Source organism: Centroberyx gerrardi, chromosome 21, assembly GCF_048128805.1.
Source record: "Centroberyx gerrardi isolate f3 chromosome 21, fCenGer3.hap1.cur.20231027, whole genome shotgun sequence".
Classification (NCBI taxonomy): domain Eukaryota; kingdom Metazoa; phylum Chordata; class Actinopteri; order Beryciformes; family Berycidae; genus Centroberyx; species Centroberyx gerrardi.
In genome coordinates this window covers 11372807-11398375 of record NC_136017.1, presented here as the reverse complement: position 1 = coordinate 11398375, position 25569 = coordinate 11372807, and the positions used below count along the sequence as shown (strand labels likewise).

Below are 25569 nucleotides of genomic sequence, written 5' to 3'. Positions count from 1 at the left end.
GGAGCGATCAGAATCCCATAAACATAAAGTCAAATCCACAGGTATTGGAGGCTTTTATTTTCCATAAGAAGTCAAGACAGAGAGAGAGAGTGGGAGATTTATTGTGTGAGCCAGACTTTAGTGTTTTTAAAAACAGATGTCCAAAATAGTCTTTGTAAACCTGTACTTTAGTGTAGTGTGTGTGTGCGTGTGTGTGTGTGTGTGTGTGTGTCAGAGACAGGGTGTGTATTTGTATTGTTTTTGTGCGCATGGTTTTTTCACCATGTGTCTTTGTGCGCATATATGGTGTGTGTGTGTACTGTATATATGTGAGTACCTGCGTGGGTGTGTGTATCCGTGCGTGTGTGCATGTGCGCGCGTATGTGTGTGTGTGTGTTTGTGAGATGATTGGGTTACCATACCACTGTCAGGATGCTGTGTGCTCCTTCTGAATTATGCATCCCTCGTTCAAAGAGAGAATGAAGAAGAGAGTGAGAGGGAGAAAAAGGAAAGGGGGGGGGGCAGTCATAAGATAAATGACAACAGCACAAAAGCAGAGCATCTCAATAGACTGGTGCCACACACACACACACACACACACACACATACACACAGAGCCGGCGCTAGACAGAACGACGAGAGAGGAGAAGAAAAATGGGTTGATTAGTGTGAGCGGATGAAATGGGGAAGTGTGTATGTTTGTTTGTGTGTGTGTATGTGTGTGTGTGTGTGTGCAAGATGTGCTGTTGCTGCTGATACTTATATAAAGGCCGGAGGCTTGAGTGGTACCAGCATGCAGTTGTGTTTGACTAAAGCAAGGTGGCACTGTTCATCCTCTCACTGTTAAGTGTGTGTGTGTGTGTGTGTGTGTGTGACAATGTGCATATACTGTCTGAAACATTTGTGTTTGTGTGGTGTGTATTTTCAAATGAATGCATGATACAGTATGTGAACAGCCCTGTTTGCATATGCGTGTGTGTGTCCATGCCTAACATACTAGCTTCTCCCCTGTGTATAAGACTAGGTTGCACACAGCAGGGACTACATTTGGCTAATTAATTCTTAGCGAGTACGTTTACCAGCAAATTAGGATTCTGGCATTATTCAAGATGCTCAAGTATTCCATTTCTGTGGTGGAGCATGTAAACACCATATACTGTTTCCAGCAGCTGGGATCACCTCATATCTTCACTATTAGAAACCCAAATATGATAACGGGCCTGTGCCAATATTAGCCGTGACGCTGAGGCATGCAAACACCTGTCCCTGTTTACTGTGTGAAATCCATCTCAATAATAGTAATCATACTAATGTGTAGCTTTATTGATCCTTTTGAGGAAATCCTGATTGTATATAGGGATACCAACAGTTTGTGATCATGACATAAAGATGCATGTGAAATAGTGCTTCCCGAATATGATTATAAAGGAAAAACTCACACTCCAATAGCTATTGCCCATGTACATTGCAGTTCTGGGCCCATTTTGTTGTTTGGTGGTGTATTTTTCTTATTTCTGCAGATAACTGGCCATTTGCAGCACAGCTACAATGGAGTTTGAAAAAAATTCAGGTTTCTAAAACATCACCAGTAGCTCTAATGTCAGGTTTTGCTGCCAGTCCCTCAGAATCAAAGAGCAAGGGTTTCTTTCTAGACTCACCCATTTTGCAAAATGTTCAATAATCATACAGGGAGAAATCCATCGTAGAAGAGGCAGAGAGACCAATTTCTCCACTGACAGCAGCCTCAATAGACCAGAATGCAACGCAGCCACAAGACATGTTGCGTTTTGAGTAACTCTGCTATCTTACTCTTGTTACCATGCTATCAGGATTGCTCTCTCCACCTGCATGTACTGAATGCAGCAAGTTCAGGCACATTCTCTGGAGGTTGTCGAAAGGCATTCTGAGAAAAGTAGGGAATCATTAAGTGAAGCAGAAGTAGACGAGGCAGGTCGAGGGAAAGTGGGCACACCAAAACAGTAAATTACAACACTTCATCACAAAGTAACTTGTGTGTTTGTCTGCCATGTGCTGTGTGGCTTTGCAACGTTTCGTAATTCTGTGCGGTAGGCAGCGTGTATGGGAGAGGACACACATAAACACAGTGTTTATCTCTCTCTGCGTCACGTATGGCTTTTCATATGGCTTTCCTGTATGTTATGATGATAGCTTTGGCTCTGCAGCACACACACACACACACACACACACACACACACACACACACACACACACACACACACGCATTCAGCCTTACCAGCTAGTCTGGTCACGTTGGGCAGGACCCGCACCAGCAGTTACACATGCTGCGTCGTGATTTGCCGACGATCTTAACATGACAATATAAAGGGCTCAGCTATTTGTATTTGGCACGTGTATGCGCGTGTGTGCGTGTGTGTGTGCGTGTGTTATGGAAATGAGACAAAGGGGTCACATTATTCAGCTGTAGTTGACATGCAGGCTCCCCAGGCCCATATCAATATCCCTCCACGGACGCAGCAGGAAAAATAACAAGGCGATTTGTTTTCTAGAATACTAATACTAACACAGCAGAGAGGGACAGGGGAAACGTATGCATTAAATAAACACACTCCTAAAAAAAAAAAAAAAAAATTCAAGGCTTTTTCTGTCTCGGGGCAATCGGTCCCCAAAAAAGCTCTACATTTGAAGGGTTGAATTTCAAACCACTGTGCGCCTTTTTTGAAAAATAACCGGTTTCCTTACTCAGTATTTCACAATTATGGATGATTTCATCCTCTTTTGTAAGCCAAGGTCTGAGGCTGGCTGATAACTTCAACCATATTCCATAATGACATGTCCAAAAAACACAATGCTGTGGTATTTCATGAAATGTAAATACATTTTATTATATATGCCTCAGCAAAGCAATTCTATATCATGGGCGAAAATCTTGTAATAGTAAACAATTTGAATTGGAGTAATTTTTCACCCTCTACACCTGGTGCTGTGTTTTAAGTTTAAAAAGTATTGGTTGTTTTGGCTTCAGACTCCAGATTCTGGGACCATGACTGTAGGTTCCTGTAATAGAATCACTGGAAGATTTGCCATCAGCATTTTAACATGCTAACACACTTTTTCTCACCTCAGTTTGACCCTCGTCAGCACCCATCAGCCGTCATCCATACTGGCACCGCCTTGAGTTGAGCTAACACCCTTTTAGTATGCGTGAGCTTGGTTTCTATGCTCTCTCTGTGTGTGTGAGTGTGTGTATGTGTGTGTGTGTGTGTGTGTGTGTGTGTGTGTATGCATTCTTGTACTTCTATCCTTGTGAAAACTAGTTTGAGTTTTAGCCGTTAGGACTTGGGTTTAGGTTAAGATTATGATTAGATTTAGGTGAGATTGAGGTGAGTTTAGAGTTAAGACTTGGGTTTAGGGTTAAGGTTAGAATTAGGATTAGGTTTAGGTTATCGTTAAGGTTAGCGGTTAGGGAATAAATGTAGTCAATGGAAAGTAGTCATAAAGATAGAAGTACAATGACTTAATGTAAAGGTGCATTTTTCTTTGGTTCAGCTCTTTCAAAGCGAAAGGGAAAATTTCTGATGCATATCACTGATATAGTTTATTTGACTGAGTGATGCATGGAAGCAGAAGGGCGGCCTTCATCAGTATTACTCACCAGCTGTGTCAGTCGTGAAAAAAAAACCTCACGAAAAGCAAATCATCACCACCACTCCACATTAAAAAAGGTGCCGCTCAGAACGAAGAAATTGTTTTGAGGGTAGCGGCAGGCAGCTCATCACCATCGTGTGTGTGTGTGTGTGTGTGTGTTTGTGTGTTTTTGTATGCGTGCGCACATCACATTACGCTCCAAGCCTTCTCTTCTGATTGATGCTGTCAGAGAGTTTGGAAAAAGAGACGGAGGCTCGGGAAGAGAAGGGAGATAAGGAGAGAAAGAGGAAAAGCCGATAAAGAAGTTAGAGGAAGAGAGAAAGAGCCTGAGAAGCATCCATCAAGCGCCGCAATCAGATTGTTTCCCTGGCATTCGGTCCGTCTTTTTCCTCTCACTCTTCCCTGCCTCTGCCAGCCCTCCATTTCTCATCCTTCCTTTCACTCACTCCCTCTAATGCTCGCTCACACACACACACACACACACACACACACACACACAGCAGTCGAGTCTACTTTGCATGGCGTTGGCCAGGTGTCACGAGGATATTGAATCATGGGAGGTTGAGGCGAGAGGCGGCGTCACATCGTGATGGATGATGCATATCTCACTGCCTCTTCCCTGCTTATTGTTTACACCCTTAAACGCACACACACACACACACACACCTTCCGCGCTCCTTTGTTGTTAATCGACGTCCTTTACTCGTCTGTTGTTTTATTTCCATCCCTCGTTCCATTGCGGTTATTGCCTTTCATTAAGTGGTCATTTCCTTCACCAGCAGCGTCTAATGAGAGCGTCACGCCGCCACGCGCCCATTTATCAAACCGTGGACCTGCGATGGCATGGCCCAGCAGCGAACACACACACACACACACACACTCCCTCACACACACACATATTCACCCCCTCTCTATCTGCCATCATGTCCCCGTCTCAATTAGGATTGTTTGTCGTTCTCCTGCCCTCCATCCCCTGTTCATTTGGTCGCCCCGTCTCTTCCCTCCGCCTCATTGTGGCAGCCGTGTCATTGTGTTTGACAGCTTCTCATTCTCGTGTCAGATCTCATTTGACTGCTAATTTCATACATACACACCTCGCGTCCCGTCGGTGTGTGTGTGTGTGTGTGTGTGTGTTTGTGTGTGCGCGCGCATAACTCCACTGGACCGGCCTTTTTAAAAACCGCAGGTCAGATTTTCTTTGTATTATGTTGCTGAAGTGGCATCTGTTGGGGTGTTATGCATTGTAAGAGGTTTGAGAGGGAATGAGCTGTGAATCTAGCTCTGTCTGCTTTCTTTCACTCTCTTTTTGCAAATACACACACACACACACACATCTGCACACTTGGCAGAATGAAACGGGTTGCATCCTGCTGTTGGCAAGATAAATCACATAAAACCCTCACTGTGATCATGGCACAGTCAAGATACTATATAACCTGTGTGTGTGTGTGTGTGTGTGTGTGTGTGTGTGTGTGTGTGTGTTTGGAGCTTCTTTGTATGCCAGGAATCATATTGTTTATATTGCTGTGCTTATCTTGAGCAAAGTTTCTTCACTTCAGTACGTTTGCACGTTGCATTTAAAGTGTTGACTTGGAATGTGTGTGTGTGTGTGTGTGTGTGTGTGTCTTCCAGCTGGTGGCGGTGTTCGAGGAAGTCCAGCGTTGGAAGACGGAGAGCCCAGTAAGCAGCGTGTCCAACGGCCACTCAAGTCCCGCCCCCAGCCCGGAGCCCGTCCAATACTATTCCCACCTTCCATCCCAGCAGCCAATCAGAGGAGAGATTGAGGTCAACGAGGCCGTCCTCAAAGCCAGTACGTTAGATCCACCGGAAACTTATTCTCGTCTGATTGAAAACAGGGCTTTGTTCGCACACCGATGCTTTCAAAATGTTTTCAGCTTTGTCTCTTGAAAATATATTTTTAGATTTTGAATAAATTGTAAGAATTTCGTACCCCTGTTGTGGGTAATAATAAACCGTAGAATAACACAGATAATCCAAATTTAAATGTAGAAAGGAAAGTCGAACATCTGGAAAAACACCTGAGAAACTAATATTCAATCAACACTTTTCCTGTGTGAGAGAGAGAGAGAGAGTGTGGGATGGTGGTGAGACAGCGGGAGGTGTGTATGGGTGTGTGTGTGTGCGTGTGTGTGTTTGAGAGCGAGAGAGTCAGAAAATACATTTATGGAACAGCTGTAAACTGAACCTACTGTGTAAAGTGAGATTTCCCCCCGTAACTTGATCGCGTGTGAAAACAGATGCAGTGTTTGTGCAGCGTTCTCTCCTGTCATCCCTCCCTAATGTTCTTAACTTGGTTTGCTCTTGTATTCACGGCCTCAGCGCTCAGACTAAGACAAACTGAAACGGGGTATCAGGGCATCACGCATTTTACTCAAAATGAAGGTTTACACGCTCCTTGATAAGTAGAGCGAGTTTGATGACTCTAGGGCTCATGAAACATTCAAAACCTGCAATTTAAAAAATGTATGGTTATCAATCTGAGAGTAGGGCTACTTGAAAAAATTCTGAAAAGCAGAGAAGATGCAAAGCTTTCATCCGACAGCAACACTTACATCTCTTCACCCTCTCCTCTCTTTCCCTTCTCATCCACTCTCTTTATTTTTTCGTTCTCTGATTCTTATACTCCCCTTTCTCCCTCTCCCTGTTTTTCAAAAACTAATCCCGCCTCCATGTGTTCTGTGTTTTCGTCGCATTTGCATTTAGATTCTAGGCATTTAGCTGTTGCTCTTATCCAGAGCGACTTACAGTGGGGGAAAAACTTTAATTTCTTTGGCAAGCAATTAGCTGACAGGAGTGCGAGGGTTAGAGTCGCACCGCACTGACTGAATAGATGCAACAAATCTTCCAGTGTCCTTCGAAATATTATGTATCATAAAGTCGGGCTGGAGAAAGAAGTTTTTTCCTTCTTTTTCCTCTGATTTCTCTCTCTCTTGTTATGTGCGAGTCACTTTTTGCTTGCTCTCCTCCAGGGAGGTCAGAGGTCAGGGTCAGCTGCAGAACAGCAGCCCTGAGGTTGTTAGGGATGCAGTGACTTGCTCAAGGACACTTCAGCAGGGAGGATGCTAAGGCTGGGGTCGTCATCATGTAGCCGATTTCCGACGTAAACGCGCAAAGTGAAGGTGTGAAGACTTGCATTTAAGTGTAGCTTTTAAATGCACTAGGTCAGGGCATTTTTACAGTTTAAATTATAGGCTAAGTCCTCGCTCTCAACAATGAGCTGAACAAGTATCAGGTCACACAATAGGGAGCAGCAGCACAAGACACTCAAAAAAAAAAACCAGCTCGCCCTGAGGGAGCCTCTGGGAAATGTCGGGTGTGTTTAGGCTACCTTCTGTGCTGTCTCTAAATACATTTGAAATCAACTTGAGCATGATTTTTGTCCCTGCTTGTGCTTCCCTATTCGAGAGTCTTGCACTAGGCTACATTTTACATGACCAAAGATCAAGGTCATTTAAATCGGCAAGAAAATGTCCCCCCTTTTTCTTAATGTATTCGTCTTAGCGGATGCCTACTGACATCGGGGTCTCTCTAAACACTAGGCCACCCTGCTGCCCCTTCCATTTTCTCTCTCCATCTGTCCCCCCCAACACACACACACACACACACACACACACCTGCCCCCTACCATCCCCTTACCCTCTGCCCGCTTTTTCGCCCCTCTTTGCACCTATACCCCATTATCTGCCCCCTCTCCACCCCACTCAGTCATCCCTTGCCTACTTTACTATTCAGCCCCAACCACCTGCCAGCCAGCCAGTCAGTCAGCCAGCCAGCTAGCCACCAGGCCCCCAGACCCTGACCCATTACCCCCACCCCCCCTGTCATCCCCATCCTCCCATCCTCCCTAAACCATTCTTCCCAGCTCTCCCTCTCTCTGTATGGCTCCGCCGCTAACTAGATTAGCACTGTAGCCTGTTAGCATGCCCGGGGTCCAGCCGAGCGTGAATGAGCTCATTTTAGCACCCCACCCCCTCATCCCCTCATCCCCACCGGTCCCACCCTGTCTTTAACCCAATGGGACCTCTTCCTGCCCCCCCCACCACCCCACTCTCCTGTCCTGTTGAACCCTGACTAACTTAGTTATGATGTGACCCCGTGACGCCCCTCCTTTATACAGAGCTAGACTGATGCAATAAGGAGGCTTTTGTCATCCGGACACACACACACACGCACACACACACAGTATGACAAAAGAACCCCCCCGTACAAGTTAAACAACCCAACACACCGAAACTGGTCACCCATCCACAGCCAAGAAAGGTCTTAGGGGACCTGTGTGTGTGTGTGTTTGCTCTCCCTTGTGCTGTAACAGGATCAGTTGTTAACCGGGTGTCACATCACGTCTAGTATGTGGACCCTTTTTTTATGACATCATTGCCGGGAGACGGGGACAAAGAGACGGGATGAACAAAGGAGACGTGGGGCTACATCTGCCTCACTCTGGTGGCTTATGTAATTTTTAAAACAATGCTGCATCATGGGACAGTAGAGTGGAGACAGACAGGAAACATGGGAGAGAGACAGGTCATGTTTTCCATTGTAGAAATGTAAAAATAGTTTTGTAGCCTTGAGGTTTTTTCATAACTCCATCGCCACTAGCTCCAGCTGAACTGACTTGGCTGTAATAGCGGCAGTGGACAGGACAAGAACTAATTCAGTAATCAGTCAGACATGGAGGGGGCACGTGCGTGTGTGTGTGTGTGTGTGTGTGTCAGGTTGGGCCGGTTGTTTGAACAGGGTGATTGTACTTCACACTGCCCCAGTGGGATGATTAGACCTGCATCGATCCGCTGCCACGCACACACAGATACACGCACGCACGCACACACACACACACACACACACACACACACACACACACTCTAGGAAGAGAGTCCTTATCGCATCATCCCATGAGCACCGTAGGCCGGGCTGCTCTATCGATTGCCAGAGAAACAAGACCACCCTGGCCTGTGGCATGGAAGCACACACACACACACACATATACACACAAATACAAGCGCACACAGAAACACAGTCACTACTGGTAATGAACATACATACACACACAAAGGCACACACTATGATTAATGCGCGCACACACACAAACACGCAGACATGATGCATTCTTGTTTTTCATCATGCCCTGGGAGTGAACCAGCACTGCAGCATTACAGAACTTTCTTAGAACTCAAAAGCAAATTCTCAAAATAAACCTCTTGTGTTCCCAGGATTGCATAAGCAGCCTAGTTAGACGGAGAGCCGCAGATGGAGAGTTAGACGCAGATGCAAACACAAAACTGGCAAAGTTCACAAGGCCTCTCTAGGTCTTCAACAATTACAAAAAACTTCGGCAGTAGAAAAGGGAGGCACACACAACTTGGAAGTGTTTTACAGTGTTGTCATTTGAAACAATACGCCACTCACACAAGATTCTTTGTTTTTCCTGATCTTGAAGTGGCTCTGTTGGTCACAATGTCTTTTGTGGGTGGGATCTATTTAATGGTGCAGTAGAAACGACGTGCCTCGTGGCTTTGGGTTCCATCAAATTAGCAAGCCTAAAATACATCCCGAGTTGTAGCGCTTCCACTTCTCCTAGAGTTAAAGCAGAGATTCCCAACCCTTTTTGGCAAGGGACTGCATGTTACAGTCAGAAAACGTCTTTGATCGCAGCCTTTAAAATATATGAAATTTATGCTCGCGTCGTACCGAGGGCATACAGTAAACAATGTTTCTTTCCGGAGGGCTACAGATGCCACGCTGCTCCTTTGAGTCGCTGACAGACAGCTGTACACAGGCAGCCTCCGTGGCTTTCAATGTGGCTTTTGTTCTGTCCAAAAGCTGTGACCAAATGCCATGAAACCAGACTCATTGAACTTTACAGGAGACCTGTTTTACATCAGAAAACATTTGATCTAAATGCACTTTTTGATTGAATGATTTAGAAGTCAAACAAAATGATTTTTTGACCTTTATTATGTAATATGCCATTTTATAGGTCTGAATACCAGGATCAATAATGTCTGAAAAACAAAAATAACAAAGAAAAATGTCATCTACAATTTGCCTGTTTTTCCATGTCAGGCCACATATTATTACAGACATTTCAGTTGTAGTAGGCATTTTTGTAGGGACCCTATTTTCATATGAGGGAACCTGACCTCAAGATTGGCCGTAAAAAATCTTAATTTTGAGGCAAAGACACAGTGGGCAGTTTAATAGGTAATATGTAGGAAAACAAATTTAGCTATCAACCATAGCTCATGTTGAATATATACAGATTTCCCACTCCATACATATGCAGTGGCCCATGCTAAAGTCCATTTTTAACCAGCCCAGTCAGCTTTGATTTGCAATTCCTCTAAGGGAATCCATGTTTATCGGCGCCCAAACGGTGGCTGACCTGAGAGAGTTACGACCGCCGCTCTCATCGATATCCCTGACCCTCAGCGACACGGCCCGACCCTCCGGAGGTCTCTGCGGAGGTCAGAGGTCAAAGCTAGTGACCCTCGTGTTCCTTCACATGGCTGGCCCGGCCTGTCGGGGCTCTAAGTGGTGGGAGGATTTATGGAGGCGGATTTGACTCAAGACGGTTAAATGGAGGAGGATTTATGGAGCTGACCGCTGGGTAATGGACCCTGCCTCTGACCGTGGAGCGGCCATGGTCACTTCATGAAGTCGCATCATCGATACTGGTGTGTGTGTGTGTGTATGTGTGTCTCTGTATACATGCGTGTGTGATAATCAGACCTGGGGTTAATCATTGATGTATTTGAAGAGTTCATTTTGAAAATGCCATATAGCCATTTTGGAAATAAGTCATACCTACAATTCATCATTCAATATCTCTAAAATCTAGAGCATCCAGTGTGTAAATGTGTTGTTTTGTCAAGCAAGGACTTAAGGTACCTACTATCCTTGAAAAAGTGCAATTTGTTTTAATTGTGTGCTATCAATCATTGTGTAAGACTAGGTGTCACCTTTTTCCAAATGGTGCATATCGCATTTTTAAATGAAATACTTCCTTTACTCAGCCAGGTTAGCAGACTTGGCACAAAAAGTATTTTCAGATATGTTTGATATGTCAGATTTGTTTTTTTTTTAAACCTGCTGGGTGGTTGCGGTTCATTGCCTTGGGACAATTCAGGTTGTGTTTGTGTGTCATTTCCAAGTAAGAGTCTGTTTTTGTGTGTTGGTGTGTGTGTGTGTGTGTGTGTGTGTATCTATATCTGTGCTAGGCAGGTGCAGGAGAGAGGGCAAACAACCATCCATTATGTTTTACCACTTTCTATACCTGGCCCTTGTAAACTTGCACCATATGCTGGTTTGGAAAATATAAGGAAGACATAAAGAGTGCTTTCTGAGGTTGCGTGGTCTGAATGAACGCACTAATTCAGAGATGGCGTGTTTATCTTAAGCCATCACACTGACAATTTAATATAAGAATTTCATATAAGCTTAATTGTAAAAGGAGCCCTACAAAGCCCGCAATCTCCAAAGCAATCACCTGCGGCTGAAATAATTCAGTCACTAAGTAATTCTCCTTTTTTCTCCCAGTGTATCTAGTCTGTTACAGACCAGGGTCAAATAGTATTTCTTAGCATTTGTTTTGACCCTCTTGGAATACCAGATGGGTGGGGTTTAACACATAATCATGACAGTTTAGATAGTGCCAGGTAAGTTGTCATTCACAGAAAGGTATATTAGATTGACTTTGAAATGCTTCCCTGAGTATTTGCAAATAGTAGAGAAGGTTATACAAATGAAAGATTGATAGATAATAGGGTGGAGAAAGAAAGCATTGATACTGATACTGTGGAAGGCAGGGCCTGGTAGCCTTGGGTATTTTTCTGACATCTCAAATTCGATACCAGCTGTAAAAAACAAATACTCTTTTTCGATTTTTATTGAAAGCACATTCCATGATTGCAATTCGCATTATTTTCTGGTGATTTTCTGCCTAGCATTTCGACATGCCATCTGTTTTTCTCAATCAAATTAGCCCATGCTCAATTGATTTCCTCAATAAAGAGGAGAAAACTAGAAGCTGGAGACTAGAAAATAAGGAAGAGAACTTGAGTTGTAATTAAAAGAAATCAACATTTTGAAGGTTTTCATGCATTTGGACACCTTTGGGTGCCCTCAAATCAACGATATTAAGTCAGCACAGTAGAAGTAGGTAGTGTTTTTTGACACCCAGTGCTAGTAGAGGTATAAATGAAGAGCGAAACACAGACAGATGGATGGTGAGACATCTAGTCCAACATAGAATAATACAAAGAGGATTAGATGGTCCTAAACACAACATTAGGGGGATTGTTTGAGGCAGACCTCAATCTTTAACAATACAGTATGTGTGTGTGTGTGTGTGTGTGTGTAGGTTTTTCACGGTGTGTGTATGCACGTGCAGGTGTGCGTGTGTGTATGTGCTTGTAGCAGTCATACATCAGGCTTGAATTTAACACTAGAGATATTTGTATGTGTGTCTGGGATGGTAAGAATGAGCATTTTTCACTTGTCCACAAGTAGCCCTCCCAAACCACACACACACACACACACACTCACACACTCACACACACACACACACACACAAACACAGACACCCTGACCCATGCCAGTTCATTTTCTCCTAGCTGTTCTCCTCTGCTCTCTCTATTCTGACCACGTTAGACCAGGACCCTGTCACTGACCCTCCAAAGAGAGATTGATTACAGGAAAAGAGAGAATTTTGTTTTGCCTTCCTTCTCTGCTTCTCTTGGTTTTCTAGGTTTTCTCCTTCCCTCTCTCTCTCTCTCTCTCTCTCTCTCTCTCTCTCTCTCTCTCTCTCTCTCTCTCTCTCTCTCTCTCTCTCTCTCTCTCTCTCTCTCTCTCTCTCTCTCTCTCTCTCTCTCATGGCTGTCTCCTTCCCTTTTTGTTTATCTCACTCTCTCCCCTTTTCCCCTCCCTGTCTTTATTTCCTCCTCTGCGGAGTTGAATTTCAAAATGCTATGGGTTTTACATCCATAAATACCACCCTGTTCCCTTTGGGGTAGATATTAAAGGCAAGAGGCGGCGCAGAAGTCTAAATTAGATTCTTTTGAAATTGTTTTATTGTGAGCAATGTATTCAGACCTGCCCATATACTGTACCTCTCTCCCTCTCCCAGGCCTGAGTGAGTACAGCCTGGGCTGGGGCGTGGGGTTGTGGTAAATGTGTGTGTGTGTGTGTGTGTGAGTGTGTGTTCAGGGGCTGGAGATGGGGAGGCAACAGCTGGTCATATGGAACGGTCCACTGTAGTGGGGGGGTGGGGGGTGCCACAGGAGGGATGGGTGGTTGTTGGTGTACTCTTAGGATATCTGTAGGTCCATGAAAAAGAGTAAATTAGCAAAATCTAAGGCCCTTAAAAAGTATTAAATGTATTAAATACGCTTAACTGACTTATTTTTTTCACCAGTTCCATCATATCTTTACTAAACATTTCATGTCCCTCAACATTCACAGGAGTCCATTTTCAGAATTTCCATTAGCTATGCTCAGGAAATAGGGAATAGTGTTTTTTTGCCAGCTTTGTTTCCTTATTTTGGTTTTAAATTTGTCTTAAATTCAACACCAGGCAGCAAAAATAGTCTTTAAAAAGTCTTAAATTCTGGCTTTCTGGAACCTGCAGATACCCCGACTCTGTTTCAGTGCTTTGTCAAATCCCTTGAGAAGAGTGGGCCTTGGCTAGAGAAGAGCACAGACTCCCCCCACCCCCACCCCCACCCCCCCCTCTAACCAGACCACCAGGGGTCCAGTCTAACACTCTGTGCCTCCCTGATGCTCATTTCAGCAACTTGTGTGCCAGCTCCAAGAACTGCTACACAGCTTGTGTCAACTTGGAGTAAAAGTTGGCAAAAGAGGGAAGAAAACTTAAAAAAAAAAAAATGCGACATGTCTGGGTGTATGTTCTTCATCGCTCACCTCTCCTCCTCCTCCTCTCTCTCTCTCCCTCCTCCCCAGGCTCACTTACAGTGTTGTATTTTGGCCTTAGGTCTTACATGTCGAACCGTTTGGGCACCGGCTCGGTACAGCAAGTGTAATGATTTCTTTTCACCAGCTTGGCAAGCAAAAGGCATTGCAGTGTTGTTTTTGTCATGTCAGCAAGTGATGAGAGTGAACAATTGACTCACTTCCAGCATCCCATCTCACCCTCTCTCTCTCTCTCTCCCTCCCTCTCTCGCCCCAGACACCCCTCTGTTGGTGAGGAGCAGCAGCGACTCGGCCTTGGCTCCGCCCCACGAGGTGATGGTCACGCCCCCACCTGATGACCGTAGCAACAGGCCCTCCGAACCGGTGAGCACGCAGCAGAGAGCAGATGGTTTGCAGCAGTTATTTCCAACCCCGAGGCAGTTTCCCTTTCAGTCTGGCTTGTTTGTGTACAGGAAAACACAGCAGTTCCCCTCCATGTTGGTTTACCCTATTAGAAAGTCCTTTCTTGCACTTAGCTTCTGACCAATGAAGGAAATAACTTCTCCCGTGTGGCTTTTGATGAAATATTATGATTTGCTTGAAATATTAGGCTTGAAATGTAACCAAACCAATGCGTAAATGCCACAAAGAAACATCCCATCCCCTGATTTGGACACAAGCTAACAGACTATAGGTTTGAAAATGCTACACACATTTACATTATTTAAAAAAGTTTCTAAATTTGTCCTTCAGTTTCATTAAAAATGTCTTTTACATTAGATTCTAGGTGTTTAGCAGAAACTCTTATACAGAGCCTTTTTACGAGTAAGAATAAGTGCAACAGCAGAAAAAGCTCAGGGTTTTTAGCTTTGTTAGCGTTCCTCATTGAAACCAAGGCACGCTGTCAGTCGCAAGCTAGTTAAGAATGCTAATGATGTTAACTAGCCAAACTGGTGGATAAATCACATTTCCCATTTTTGGTATTCTGAGTCGCTCCCCTCTCCATTGCTTTTTCTTTTTTTTGTCTTTTTCTTTTTTTGAGAGGGAAAGCGGACAGAAAGAGGCTTAGTGGCTTTAGCAAACATTTGACTAAAGACGCCCCAGCGACTAAACTCGGAGACAGTTCACACCGGCTGTTTCGGGGATTCAGCCGAACGACTTACCGAAAGCAAGAGACAGAGGAGAAATGACGAAAACCGCAAAAGAAAAGGATAAATAGAGAGATGAATTAATGACACTTCCCCTTGCATATGTGGTTGTTTGCCGTTCCTTCTTGGAGAGTGAATATTCCTCTTCTCGTCCAGCTCCACGCCCCCAGGCAGTACTTTGAAAGGCTCGGCTTTTCAAGTGCTCTGCTTTTTTTTTTTTTTGTCGAAACAGGCTGCCATTAAGGAGGACTTTGTATGCTGCCTTTTTTTTGTCTCTCTGTGAGTGACTGTGTGTGTGTGTGGCGGACAGGATGGGAGGCTGAGTGGGGTCAGGCTGTTGAGTGTGTGTGTGAGAGAGAGAGAGAGAGAGAGAGAGAGACTCGGGTAGAGAGAGGATGAGGTGAGCAGGGACGGAGAGAGGGAGTCCTGTTGTTTACCCCCGTTGTTCTCGACACAGCGGTGACTAAGCAGAACCCGGGACGCAGCGGGCAGCGAGTAAACACAATGACGAAGCCCGCGCTCGCCGTCCAACAGCATCAGGCCTCATACCCTTCAAACAGCGCGGCCCGGCTGCAGCGAGCGGGCTCGTTACGGCTGGCCTGAAACATCCGTACAGCGGTCTGCAGCCCTCTCCATTCTGACAGATGAAGCCCTGCCTCACACCTCATCAGCCTGGTTATTTAAACCCAGAGGATTTCTCTTTCGCTCACTGGTAGATGTGGATTTGTTGTTGTGGTCGTTTGTGCTTTTTTATTGATTATTTAGATTATTTTTATGCCATTTCTGCTTCATTAGGTGGTGAATAAAGGAAAGACGGGATATGTGAAGGTCTTAAAATAAATTACCTAGATCCTAATGCCTTAAATACAGCTATTAGAGGTCTTTTTTTCACTATGATAGGTTTCGCTGCGCTGCATCTCCACTCTTAGATTAATATAGAACAGGGTTTCCATTGTACCACTGGACTTCATGTCCCTTAACGATTGATTTACTGTTGTCCTTTTTCTCATAGTGCCCATTTATCGTTTCAGATCTTTCATTAGCTACGTTTAATCGGAAATAGCAGCTTTATTTCTTTATTTTAGACCCCATGAAACGGCATCTTTACTTCCTTGATTTGATGCATTTTCTTTTTGAAACAGGACGTTGGGGCGGGACATAGGCTAATGCAGTTAGGGATCATTTAAAAGTCTAAACCGATGGAATATGAGTCAGGGAGAGAAAGGCGGTTATATATGATAGGAGGGGTGTGGAGGGGCAGGATTGTTCAAAAGTCTAAGTCTAAGATGGTTTTATTGGTTAGAAATGTATATTTACGCCTAGTAGTGCAGCATGAGGTCACCATGAAAGATACTCTGTTTTCCAGGAAGTAAAAGTAATGGGAGTTCATTTCATGGGGACTTTAAATCGGTCTTAAATTCAATTCCAGGTAGCATAAAAAGGTCTTAAAAAGTCTTAAATGTGGCTGTCTGAAACCTGCAGATGCCCTGAGACAGACGGTAATGACGGGAGCGTGAGGTTGCATATTGCTGTTGTTGAGGAAATCAGGACTCAGCTCGGGTTCGGAGTCTAAGAGTAAAGCTTCTTTATTGCCTATATGTCAGCAATACAAAGTCAGAGCATGTCTAACCAAGTAGGCTGCACAGGCGTATGGGGACATGCAGCCGAATTTATACATTGATGTCGGACAGGGCAGCATCTTGACTTTGAGGCAGAGATAAGTTGTAACAGAAAATAGATGGAAACCGGTACAGACTGGAACAGAAGGCAAGGCATAGTTCTGTTGGTTAGTTTTCTGTCACAACACAGAACATTAAAAAATGAGGCTACATGAACGTTCGTGCGAAAACCTCGTAACTCCAGTTTTGTTGATTTTTACATTTTCAGTCGAAGGATTACATGCTCCTTTATGGGCTGAGAAAATTCTCTGAAGTCTTGGGCTGATGAAACCCTTTCAAAACCAACTGGATAAACTCAAAATGCATTGTGGTCCATCTAAAAGCAAGGCTGCTTTTCTTAGTTCCTGAAAAGGTGGTGTGATCCCCGCAGCAGCCATGTGAACTGTCAAAGCGTCAAGACACTCAACCCCCACTAAGTGTAAATGGAGACACTGTGGCAGACACTACACTACTGTGAGTGTCATAAGGCTTGCAATATAAAAAGCAATGAGCAATCTGTAACAAAATTACATTACTTACAAAATTCAGTAACGTTGACTGTGATCTTGACTACATTTTCAGAATCACCTGCACAGATTATTAGATAGGCTTTACACAGGTGACGATAAAGAATAACTGAAGCTTTCTTTGTTCGCCCTTGTGTGTGTGTGTGTGTGTGTGTGTGTGTGTGTGTGTGTGTGTGTGTGTGAGAGGCTAGGAGGCCGTCACGCCTCTTGGGCAGATTGAGTCCTGGGCCTGATGGACTTCCATAGATCAATAGACTATCACTTCATCTGCACTCATCCACTGTACCGCTCCTCTGCACACACACACACACACACACACACACACACACACACCTTATCTCCTTTTCATTCTCACTTGCTCATACACACACACTCGGACACTTACAAAACACACACACACACACGCCCCACTCTGTCCCTTCCTTTCTCGGAGGAGGTATTGAAAGCGAGATAAGGTGTAATTAAGGCCAATACAGTGATAAATATGCGTCCTACCCCTTTAATTGATTTTTACTGCCAGCTATGGCGAAGGCCAAGGTTGGCCCACTTCTCCCTTTCTCTCCCTCCTTTTATCTGTCTCTTACTCACATGTAGCGAAGCACATACCTCTCTTAGTCTCGCTCTCATTCTTTCCCTCTCTGTTAGAAGAGGTAATGAAAGTGGCTAAAGGCTGAGCAGTGCTAAATATGCAGCCGGCCCTTTAATTGATCTGGACCTCCTGCCATGTTCCGGGCTAATAAATGAGACTTTTAATGTTACCGCCTCCCGACGCTAGCCAGTAAATTCTTTTGTCTCGCTCTCCTCTCTCCTCCATCTCTTTCCTCTTTTCCCTTTTCCGATTCTGCTTTGTATTTCTTCATCCCCTCTTCCCCTCATCTCCGCTTTCTCCCTTCCTCTCTCCCACCCTCTGGCTGATTTTCAACACCTTTAGAGCGAGGCGATGATGCAATACGTGTTCACACAGTGGAAAGTCCGACCGGTTGTCTTTTTATATGTTGGAGTCTGTCCGATGTTTATGTTCCCTTCAGCCGTGATGTAAAACACCGACACAGTAGCTACCTAAACTAAAGTCTGCTCAAGGTTTTGTCTGTTTTTGTGTCTCATGCTAGCAGCTGGATGTTGTGTGCGTGTGTGTGTGTGTGTGTGACTAGCTCCTTCCCTTGAGGACAGCGCTGCATACGAGTGTGTGTAAGTGTGTGTTTTGCTAGAGAATGTATGTGAAAGAGTGTGAGCGAGGCAGTCAGTTGACATGATGGATATGACAAGGGTCAAGGAGCGCTGCCTAGTACACCGAAGCTGTGATCCTGCAGTGTATACGCACACACACACACACACACACACACACACACACACACACACACACACTATTTCTCATGCGCCTGACGTGTAGCAGATGACTACAGCGCTCAGAGGAAACACACAGGTGTGTGTGTGAAAAGACACACACACCTCATTACTCATCGCTCCGACAACAGCCACACACACAGACACACACACACACACACACAGACCTCATCTCTCATATGTCTGCACACTGCCCCGTCGGCCACAAACACCCCAGGGTACAGACACTAAAAACATGCATGGTAGCGCGCACTGCAATAACAGAGCAGACAACCTGTGAGTTGTGGCTGGAGTTTAAAGACAGGTTTTATCCGAATGATTTCATCCTGGGATCATTCCAATCAATCAACAAGCCAAAAAATCTTTGTAGCACTTGTAAGCCATGCTAGGAATCTGTGTGATCGATCCATGCTCAAGCTAACTTTGTGGCGGGTGAAAGTGTCACGATTACAGACTGCTGCCATTTTTGCAGAAATGACTTTGAGAGGGATGTCTCTTGATACTATTCAGGGAAACAGTGAATGTAGTGAGTGCAGAGAGCTGAGGAAGAGGGAAGCTGCTGTTTTTATATATCTAAATATAAGCAAAAGTGTTCCCAATCAAATATTAGACTCACAATGGGCTTTATGGTATGAACCCTTCGTTTTAAGGTCTGAGGAAAGGCAGTTAGTGCATACATACAGTCCAAAATACATGCAATTCATGTAAAAGTGACCATAGTAGACGTTCATGTGTGTGTGTGTGCACATGTGTGGGTGTCATTGTGCATGTGTGTGTTTGTGCGCGTGCATTTGGCTTTGCTCGAGATGCTGTGCAATGCATACAGCCCCTATAAATTCCATACAATACATGCAGGTCCTGTACAGTGGAGATACGAGACGTTTGTGTGTGTAGGTGCGTGTGTGTGTGGATGTCTTTATGTCTTTATGTCTCTGTGTGTGCATGCATACGATGAGATGCTGTGCAATACAGCACATATACTCCTATATGATATATATGCAAAACATGCAAGTCCTGTAAAACTGGACGTGCTAGGAGTGTGTGTGAGTGTTTTTGATGTGTGTGTGCGTACATGCATGCTTGTGTGTGTGTTTACCTGCTGCCCCGCCAACCTCGTTTTCTCAGAGGCGTTGTGTGAGTGATTGTGTAATGACGATTGTGTGAATGTCGTAGGATGACTTATGTGTGTGTGTTTTTGTGTCTGTGTGTTTTTGTGTGTGTGTGTGTGTGTGTGTGTGTGTGTGTGTGTGTCAGCCCAGTGTTGCTAATGGCGTGGAGGGAAGATGCACAGCAACAATGGAGCCACCAGCTCCTCTCTCTGCCCCCATACTGACATGTGCTCTATTGTGGGATAATCTCATACTGGTCGGATAAGTGGGTCACTATTTGTGCATGTGGCATATGTGTGTGTGTGTGTGCGTGTGTGTGTGTGTGTGTGTGTATTCATAAACACACCATTTTCGTGGGTTTCCAATTCTATACAGTCGATATGTGTAGGCAACATGTGTAGTTGTGCGTGTGGGTGTGTGCGTATTGTAAAGCATGTATTTGCTCGGTGTATGTGTGTGTGTGTGTGTGTGTGTGTGTGACAGAGGGTCCATCAGGGACTTGGGGTGGGGTGGGGGGGGGGGTTCACTTAGGAGAGAGGGCTGGTGGGCGGGAGTGTTTTAGCCATTAGTACTGGTGACACAATGAAAGTGACAGGGCAGAAGGACCTAATTGCACCCCTCTTGTCTTTTGCGTTTTGGGGCTCTCTCTCTCTCTCTTTTTCTCTCTGTCTCTCTCTCTGCCCCCCCCCCACCCCACCCCCTTTGAGACTGTTTGAGTCTCCCGCAACAGTTTGACGCTGGCGTTTTTCTTTCTTTCCGCATTTCTCTCTCTCTCTCTCGCTCCCTGTTTTTATTCATTTGCCCCGGGGTTGTTGTTTCTGCCGACTTAAAAATAGCCCCTTGCCTGACATAAGGTAGAGATGGAGGGAGGGGGAGGGAGAGATAGATAGGCGGATAGATAGAAAGATAGAAAGACGGAGTGGAGGAAGGACAGCGGCGCGTGGTAGGGAGCTCGGCGTCCGGCGGTCATTCTCTCGTCGTCGCCGGATCCTTTCTGCAAGGTGATTGATGGCGGCTGTGGATTGTTTTGCTAATTGGCGACGGGCCTCCTTGTGTTCGCTGGCTGGCTAGTGTTTGTTTTGCAAGTGTGTGTGTGTGTGTGTGTGGAGGTGGCAACAGTTCATTTGTGTGCGAGTCATGCAAGTCATTATAGCTGTAATCACCCTCTTGACCGTGTGTATTTGTGTTTTTTCACAGGATGTCAACAATGTGCTGAGAGGAGCTTTGGACCGACTCCAAACCGACCGCCATACTGCCAAGATGAGCCAGGTTAACTACAGGTAAGACGTGTGTGTGTGTGTGTGTGTGTGTGTGTGTTTTGATGTCACTGTGGCAGCAGACAGATCATAGCTGAGTGTGGTGTCTGGATCCAGAGGAGTGATGGAGACTAGGATTAACACTCTAGTCTTTGTTTGACAGCCTGACTGGATTAAGCAGCCTCTGCCTTGTGGGTGGGTGTGCCTGTGTGTATGTGTGTGTGTGTGTGTCTGTGTGTGTGTGCGTCATATAATGTGGTGGGTGGGATTGTCTCTTATCTGTATGGGGTGAATTTTGAGAGGGGTCGATGAAGGGAGCAGGGCGGTGTAGTGATTATTATTATAATTATGAATATTGTTAAGGTTATCTCATATGTTAACTATAGGGATTTTATAGGGACATTAACAGGCTAAATAATATATCAGCCTGCCACGCTCCTTATTGACCTGTCAGCTGAATATAACCTATTTGCTGCTTTGTGTGTTTATCGTTAACCGCATCAAATAGACATCTATAGCTCTGGATGACAGGTCTAGTGGCTGACCAGGGTCCTTTGTTAAAGCTCGACTCACTTCTCGTGTGTGTGCATGTGTGTGTACAGGTGAGTGGATGTGTATTCACGTGCACAGTTCTCTCACCATGGCAACAGCGGCATTGCCATCCTCCCCCCCCCCCCCCCCCCCCCTTCCAGCAGGGACCCCAGCCTTTCTTTTTCGCCATGTCACTTCCCGACCTCTGGCATGATGAGAGTTTTATCTTCGCTCCCCCCAGCTGTCAGTCATACAGTAACCATGGCAACATTTGAACAACACCACCCCGCACCCCCCCCCCCCCCCCCCCCCCAACCCCTCACCTGTCTCGTTCGCCTAGTTCGTGACAAGAGTACAGATAATTTAGTGGCCGACCCGTAAGATCCCCCCCCCCCGATTTAGAAAATGCTCTTTCAGCAGCGGCGCTATAGAAAATCAACTCTGCTCAGGAAAATACTCGGCCGCAGTGACAGATGGTGATTTTTCAGCGTTTTACAGTACAGCGGCGTCTTGACAGCAGCGTGGTACAATAGCGGCGTGGCTCTCACGGATAGTTTGCCATGGTAACAGATGGTTGGTGGTTGGTGAAGCCAGGGAGAGAGGGAGAGAGAGAGAGAGAGAGAGAGAGAGAGAGAGCGTTTCCAGCGAGCGCCGGCGGAGTCCCGGCCGCGAGTTTGTTAGGCGCTCGCCCTGCGTTGATGTAGAGGAAGTCAACCAAGAATGGGAGCTCCATCTGTCTCTCTCCTCATTGCTCTTTTCATCCGTCCCGCTGTCCCTCGCCTCCCTCCCTCCCCCCCCGGTGGAATGGCTGTGTTTGTTTGTGTTTGTGTCAGTGGGATGCTAAAATGGGTGAGCGGAGCTATTCTGCATATTAGCGTGCGGCGCTAACAAGCTGCGGCTGCCTCTGATGAGCTTGTTTGTGCCACCGTTTGTTTTTTTTATGAATGTAAATGGGCTGGAGAACTGTGTGTGTGTGTGTTTGTGCTGTGCATACTGTGTGACTATACATCAGTCACGACCAGGTATGTACTTGAGTGCGTGCGTGTGTGCGTGCGTATTGGTGTGCTTGTTTATCATCACTAAAAGCGAATTATAGGAAGTGTGTGTCTATGCGTGTGTGTATTTGATGGAGTACAAGAGTTGTGCACGTGTGTAATTTAGATGTAACTGTGTTCTCTAATAGATGTAAATTTGATGCATGTGTGTATCTGTGAATTCAATTTAGAAGAAGGTGAGTGATGGTGTTTGTGAGTGAGCACTAGATGTAGCAATAAGAATGCAAATTGGATGTTTGTGTGTGTGTGTGTGTGTGTGTGTGTACAGTACGTGCGTGACCCTGGCAGAGGTTAACGAGAGCAGGGTGACAGTGACAGAGGAGAGTGTTATAATGATCCCAGCTAGTCCTTGGGCTTGTGTACGCGCATGCGGCACACAAACCTTGAACTTAAATGCTTTTGTTCTCAGTCCGTCTTTCTTTCTTTTTACCCAAGCGGGCGCCTTGTCATTTCTTCTTCTTTTTGCATTCACGTGACTTTGAAAAACTATGAGGATAAGGTCTGCAGATGGAAACGTCCAGACATTCTACGATCATCTGCACGGCCTGCCTCTGAGATTCTTCTTCTGCATTTTTTTTGGATCGTTCTTCATAACCCTGCTTGTATTCACGCAATTCGGAGGCTCAAGGACAAAAGTGGATGACAGAAAGTGCAGAGAGTGTATTATGTGGGACTAGTAATTCCCTTTTAAGTCGTTTATTCCCATATTCACTCTTCAAATCCAGTCAACTTGTTTCCAGTGCAGTTTCATTTGTTTCAGGAATTTTCTAGAAAAAAGTGTCAAACTTGAATCAAGGCAGAATAAGGCAGATCACTACTAGAATCAAGAAAATGACACTTGATTCAGGAAAATCCTTTTAACAAGTTGATTTACATTCGAAACAAGTGACGTTATCTCACCCCATTGGCAGATCTTCTCACTTGTTTTAAGTAAAATAATATTTTAAGACTCAATGCTAGATGAAATGACTTGAGATGGATAGTTTTTGCAGTGTAGTGCTTTACAAAGTATTCTATAGAGATATGCAATTAACCATCACTGTCTTATTTCTTAACATCAGGCTGCAGTATACCACGACATGAGCCTCTGAAGACATATCAAGCTTAACACACACACGTGCACAATCACACACACTATTATAATACTGCTTTAATGATGACAGAAATGATCCGCATCCAATCGCAGTGTTTTGAGAAGACACAAAGGCACACACACGCACCGACTGCGGTTTCCTGTGATCCTGGTCCGTCACGCTCCTGTCATACTGGTCCCCTCTCTCCTCGCCATCCAATAACAAACGCAGCCCTCTTCCTGTTTATCTCCAGTTGTATTGTCCTTGTTTATCTGCTGCTAAAAGCCACAGTTCAGGCCTCCGCAGAGATTACTGGAGAACCTCATTCTGTTTCATCTCTCTATCTGTCCCTCTGTCTGCCGCTCTCTTTTATCTTCCGCTCTGTTCTTTTGTCCACCGGCTAGATTGGGTGGTTGAGAAGCAGGTAGATAAAGGGTGAAGTAGCCACCTGTGTCCCGGCCGCGTGCACACACACACACACACACACTGACACACACACACACACACCGTTCCATTCTTTGGCAGGCCTACCTGTAAGCTAATTTGTATCTCTCAGTGTAGCCCGGAGGAAAATGTAAATGGATTTTGTTATGCATGCACATGAGAAGGTTGAGTGTGTGTGTGTGTGTGTATGCACCTGCGCATAATGCATGTGTGTTTGTGTCCATAATCTGTGTATTGTATGTGTTTGAATGTCCCAGTGTGTGTGTGTGTGTATGTGTCTGTGTGTGGGTGCTTATATGACTGTCTGCACTGTCTGTGAAGGTGTGTGTGTAGGTATTTGTGTGTATGTGTGTGTGTGTATTTGACTGTGATTGTGTGTTTTTTGACAGCGCCCTGACCAAGACAGTGGAGCTGTCAGGCGACCAGGGGCCCCTGGGTATCCACGTTGTTCCCTACTGCTCCTCTCTCAGCGGACGGTAAGCACACACACACACACACACGCAATAAACATAAGCACACTTTATGCAAATACAGCTCCACACACTGTTTGCACCACATTCCTTTGTAATCAAACACACACACACTTAAGGAAAGGCAGGTGGCAATGTTGATTCATACACTTCATTTTCATACACTGCAGAGAAAATGTGTTCAGACGTGACCATATTCATATTCATGCATTCACATTCATTCTCTACTGTGTGTGTGTGTGTGTGTGTGTGTGTGTGTCCGTTCCCACTCCAAGGACGCTTGGCCTGCACATTAAAGGCATCGAGGCGAACAGCCGCTCCAAGAGAGACAACATCTTCCAGGAGGACGAGAGTATCGTCCAAATTAACGACACCCCGCTCCTGGACAAGACCTTCGCACAGTACGTATGCCAGTGTGCGTGTGTATGTGTTTGTGTGTGCGTGTGTGTGTGGAAATAAATGTTTCAGGGAGGTGACCACAACACAATAAAACCAAGGAAAAAGCAGGAAAATCGTAGAAATTCTTAGAAAGAGTTGAATTTCCAAACAAAACTAAAGTTATGAAAAACACCTAAAAATTCAGATCTTTGTGTGTGTCTGTGTGTGTGTGTGTGTGTGTGTGTGTGTGTGTGTGTGTCATTGATGTGATTAGGAACACAATCAGGTAAAAAGCAGGGAACAAAGTTTTGTCCAATTAGATAAGATGAGAATGGTATGTCCAAAAATCACATCTCTTTGTCTGTGTGTGTGTGTGTGCGTGTGTGCGTGTGTGTGTGTGTATGTGCGTGCGTGCATGTTCCCTCTCACCCTGCCACCATTGTAGCGAGATAGCTCACCTGTCACTCACTTTGCCGCTGCTTTTGTTGCTTCCTCTATCAGGCACAGACAAATCCTCCTCATTCTCCGCCTCGCCTATCTCACCTCCACATCTACTCTAACAAAAGAGTGGATCCCTCTCTCTCTCTCTCTCTCTCTCTCTCGCTCTCTTCTCACGTTTCCTTCTTCACTTCTCCAGCACACACACCTAGACTCTCTCCCCTCTCTCTCTCTCTCTCTCTCTTGAATAGGCCCATTTAGCCGCGTCCCAGTGTGTTGTCTGTGTCGTGTGAATGTCGCGCCGGTGCCAGTCTATTAGAGCTGCAATAGGAGCCTGCTGTAAGGCCTCCACCATCTGATAGGGACCGCAGCGTCCCAGACCAGCTGGAAGAGTCGCTCAGCGCTCGATAAAAGTTGAACTACAGCTCCATTAAAGACGGTCGAGCCTCATTCACCCTCCTCATTCTTTTCGCTCCCAGCCTCCGTCTTCTCTTTCTCTCGTCTCCCTACTTGACTCTCTTGGTCCCTTTCGATGTCTTGCAATGTCTCTGTGTCCCACTAGGAAGGTTGTCACTTACACAGCGAAATGCCAAAAAATTTAAATG

At 45.3% G+C, this 25569-nt stretch overlaps 1 protein-coding gene across 2 annotated transcripts in view; it reads left to right on the top strand.

Moving 5' to 3' along the window:
- pard3ba (par-3 family cell polarity regulator beta a) overlaps window positions 1-25569 on the top strand; it is a 149315-nt gene that overhangs the window by 21333 nt on the left and 102413 nt on the right. For both annotated transcript variants that reach the window (XM_071923785.2, XM_071923786.2), the window contains exons 3-7: window positions 5239-5416; window positions 13811-13917; window positions 20517-20599; window positions 24068-24154; window positions 24424-24549. In XM_071923785.2, coding sequence (XP_071779886.2) covers window positions 5239-5416; window positions 13811-13917; window positions 20517-20599; window positions 24068-24154; window positions 24424-24549 — 581 coding nt within the window. The remainder of the gene's footprint in view (window positions 1-5238; window positions 5417-13810; window positions 13918-20516; window positions 20600-24067; window positions 24155-24423; window positions 24550-25569) is intronic.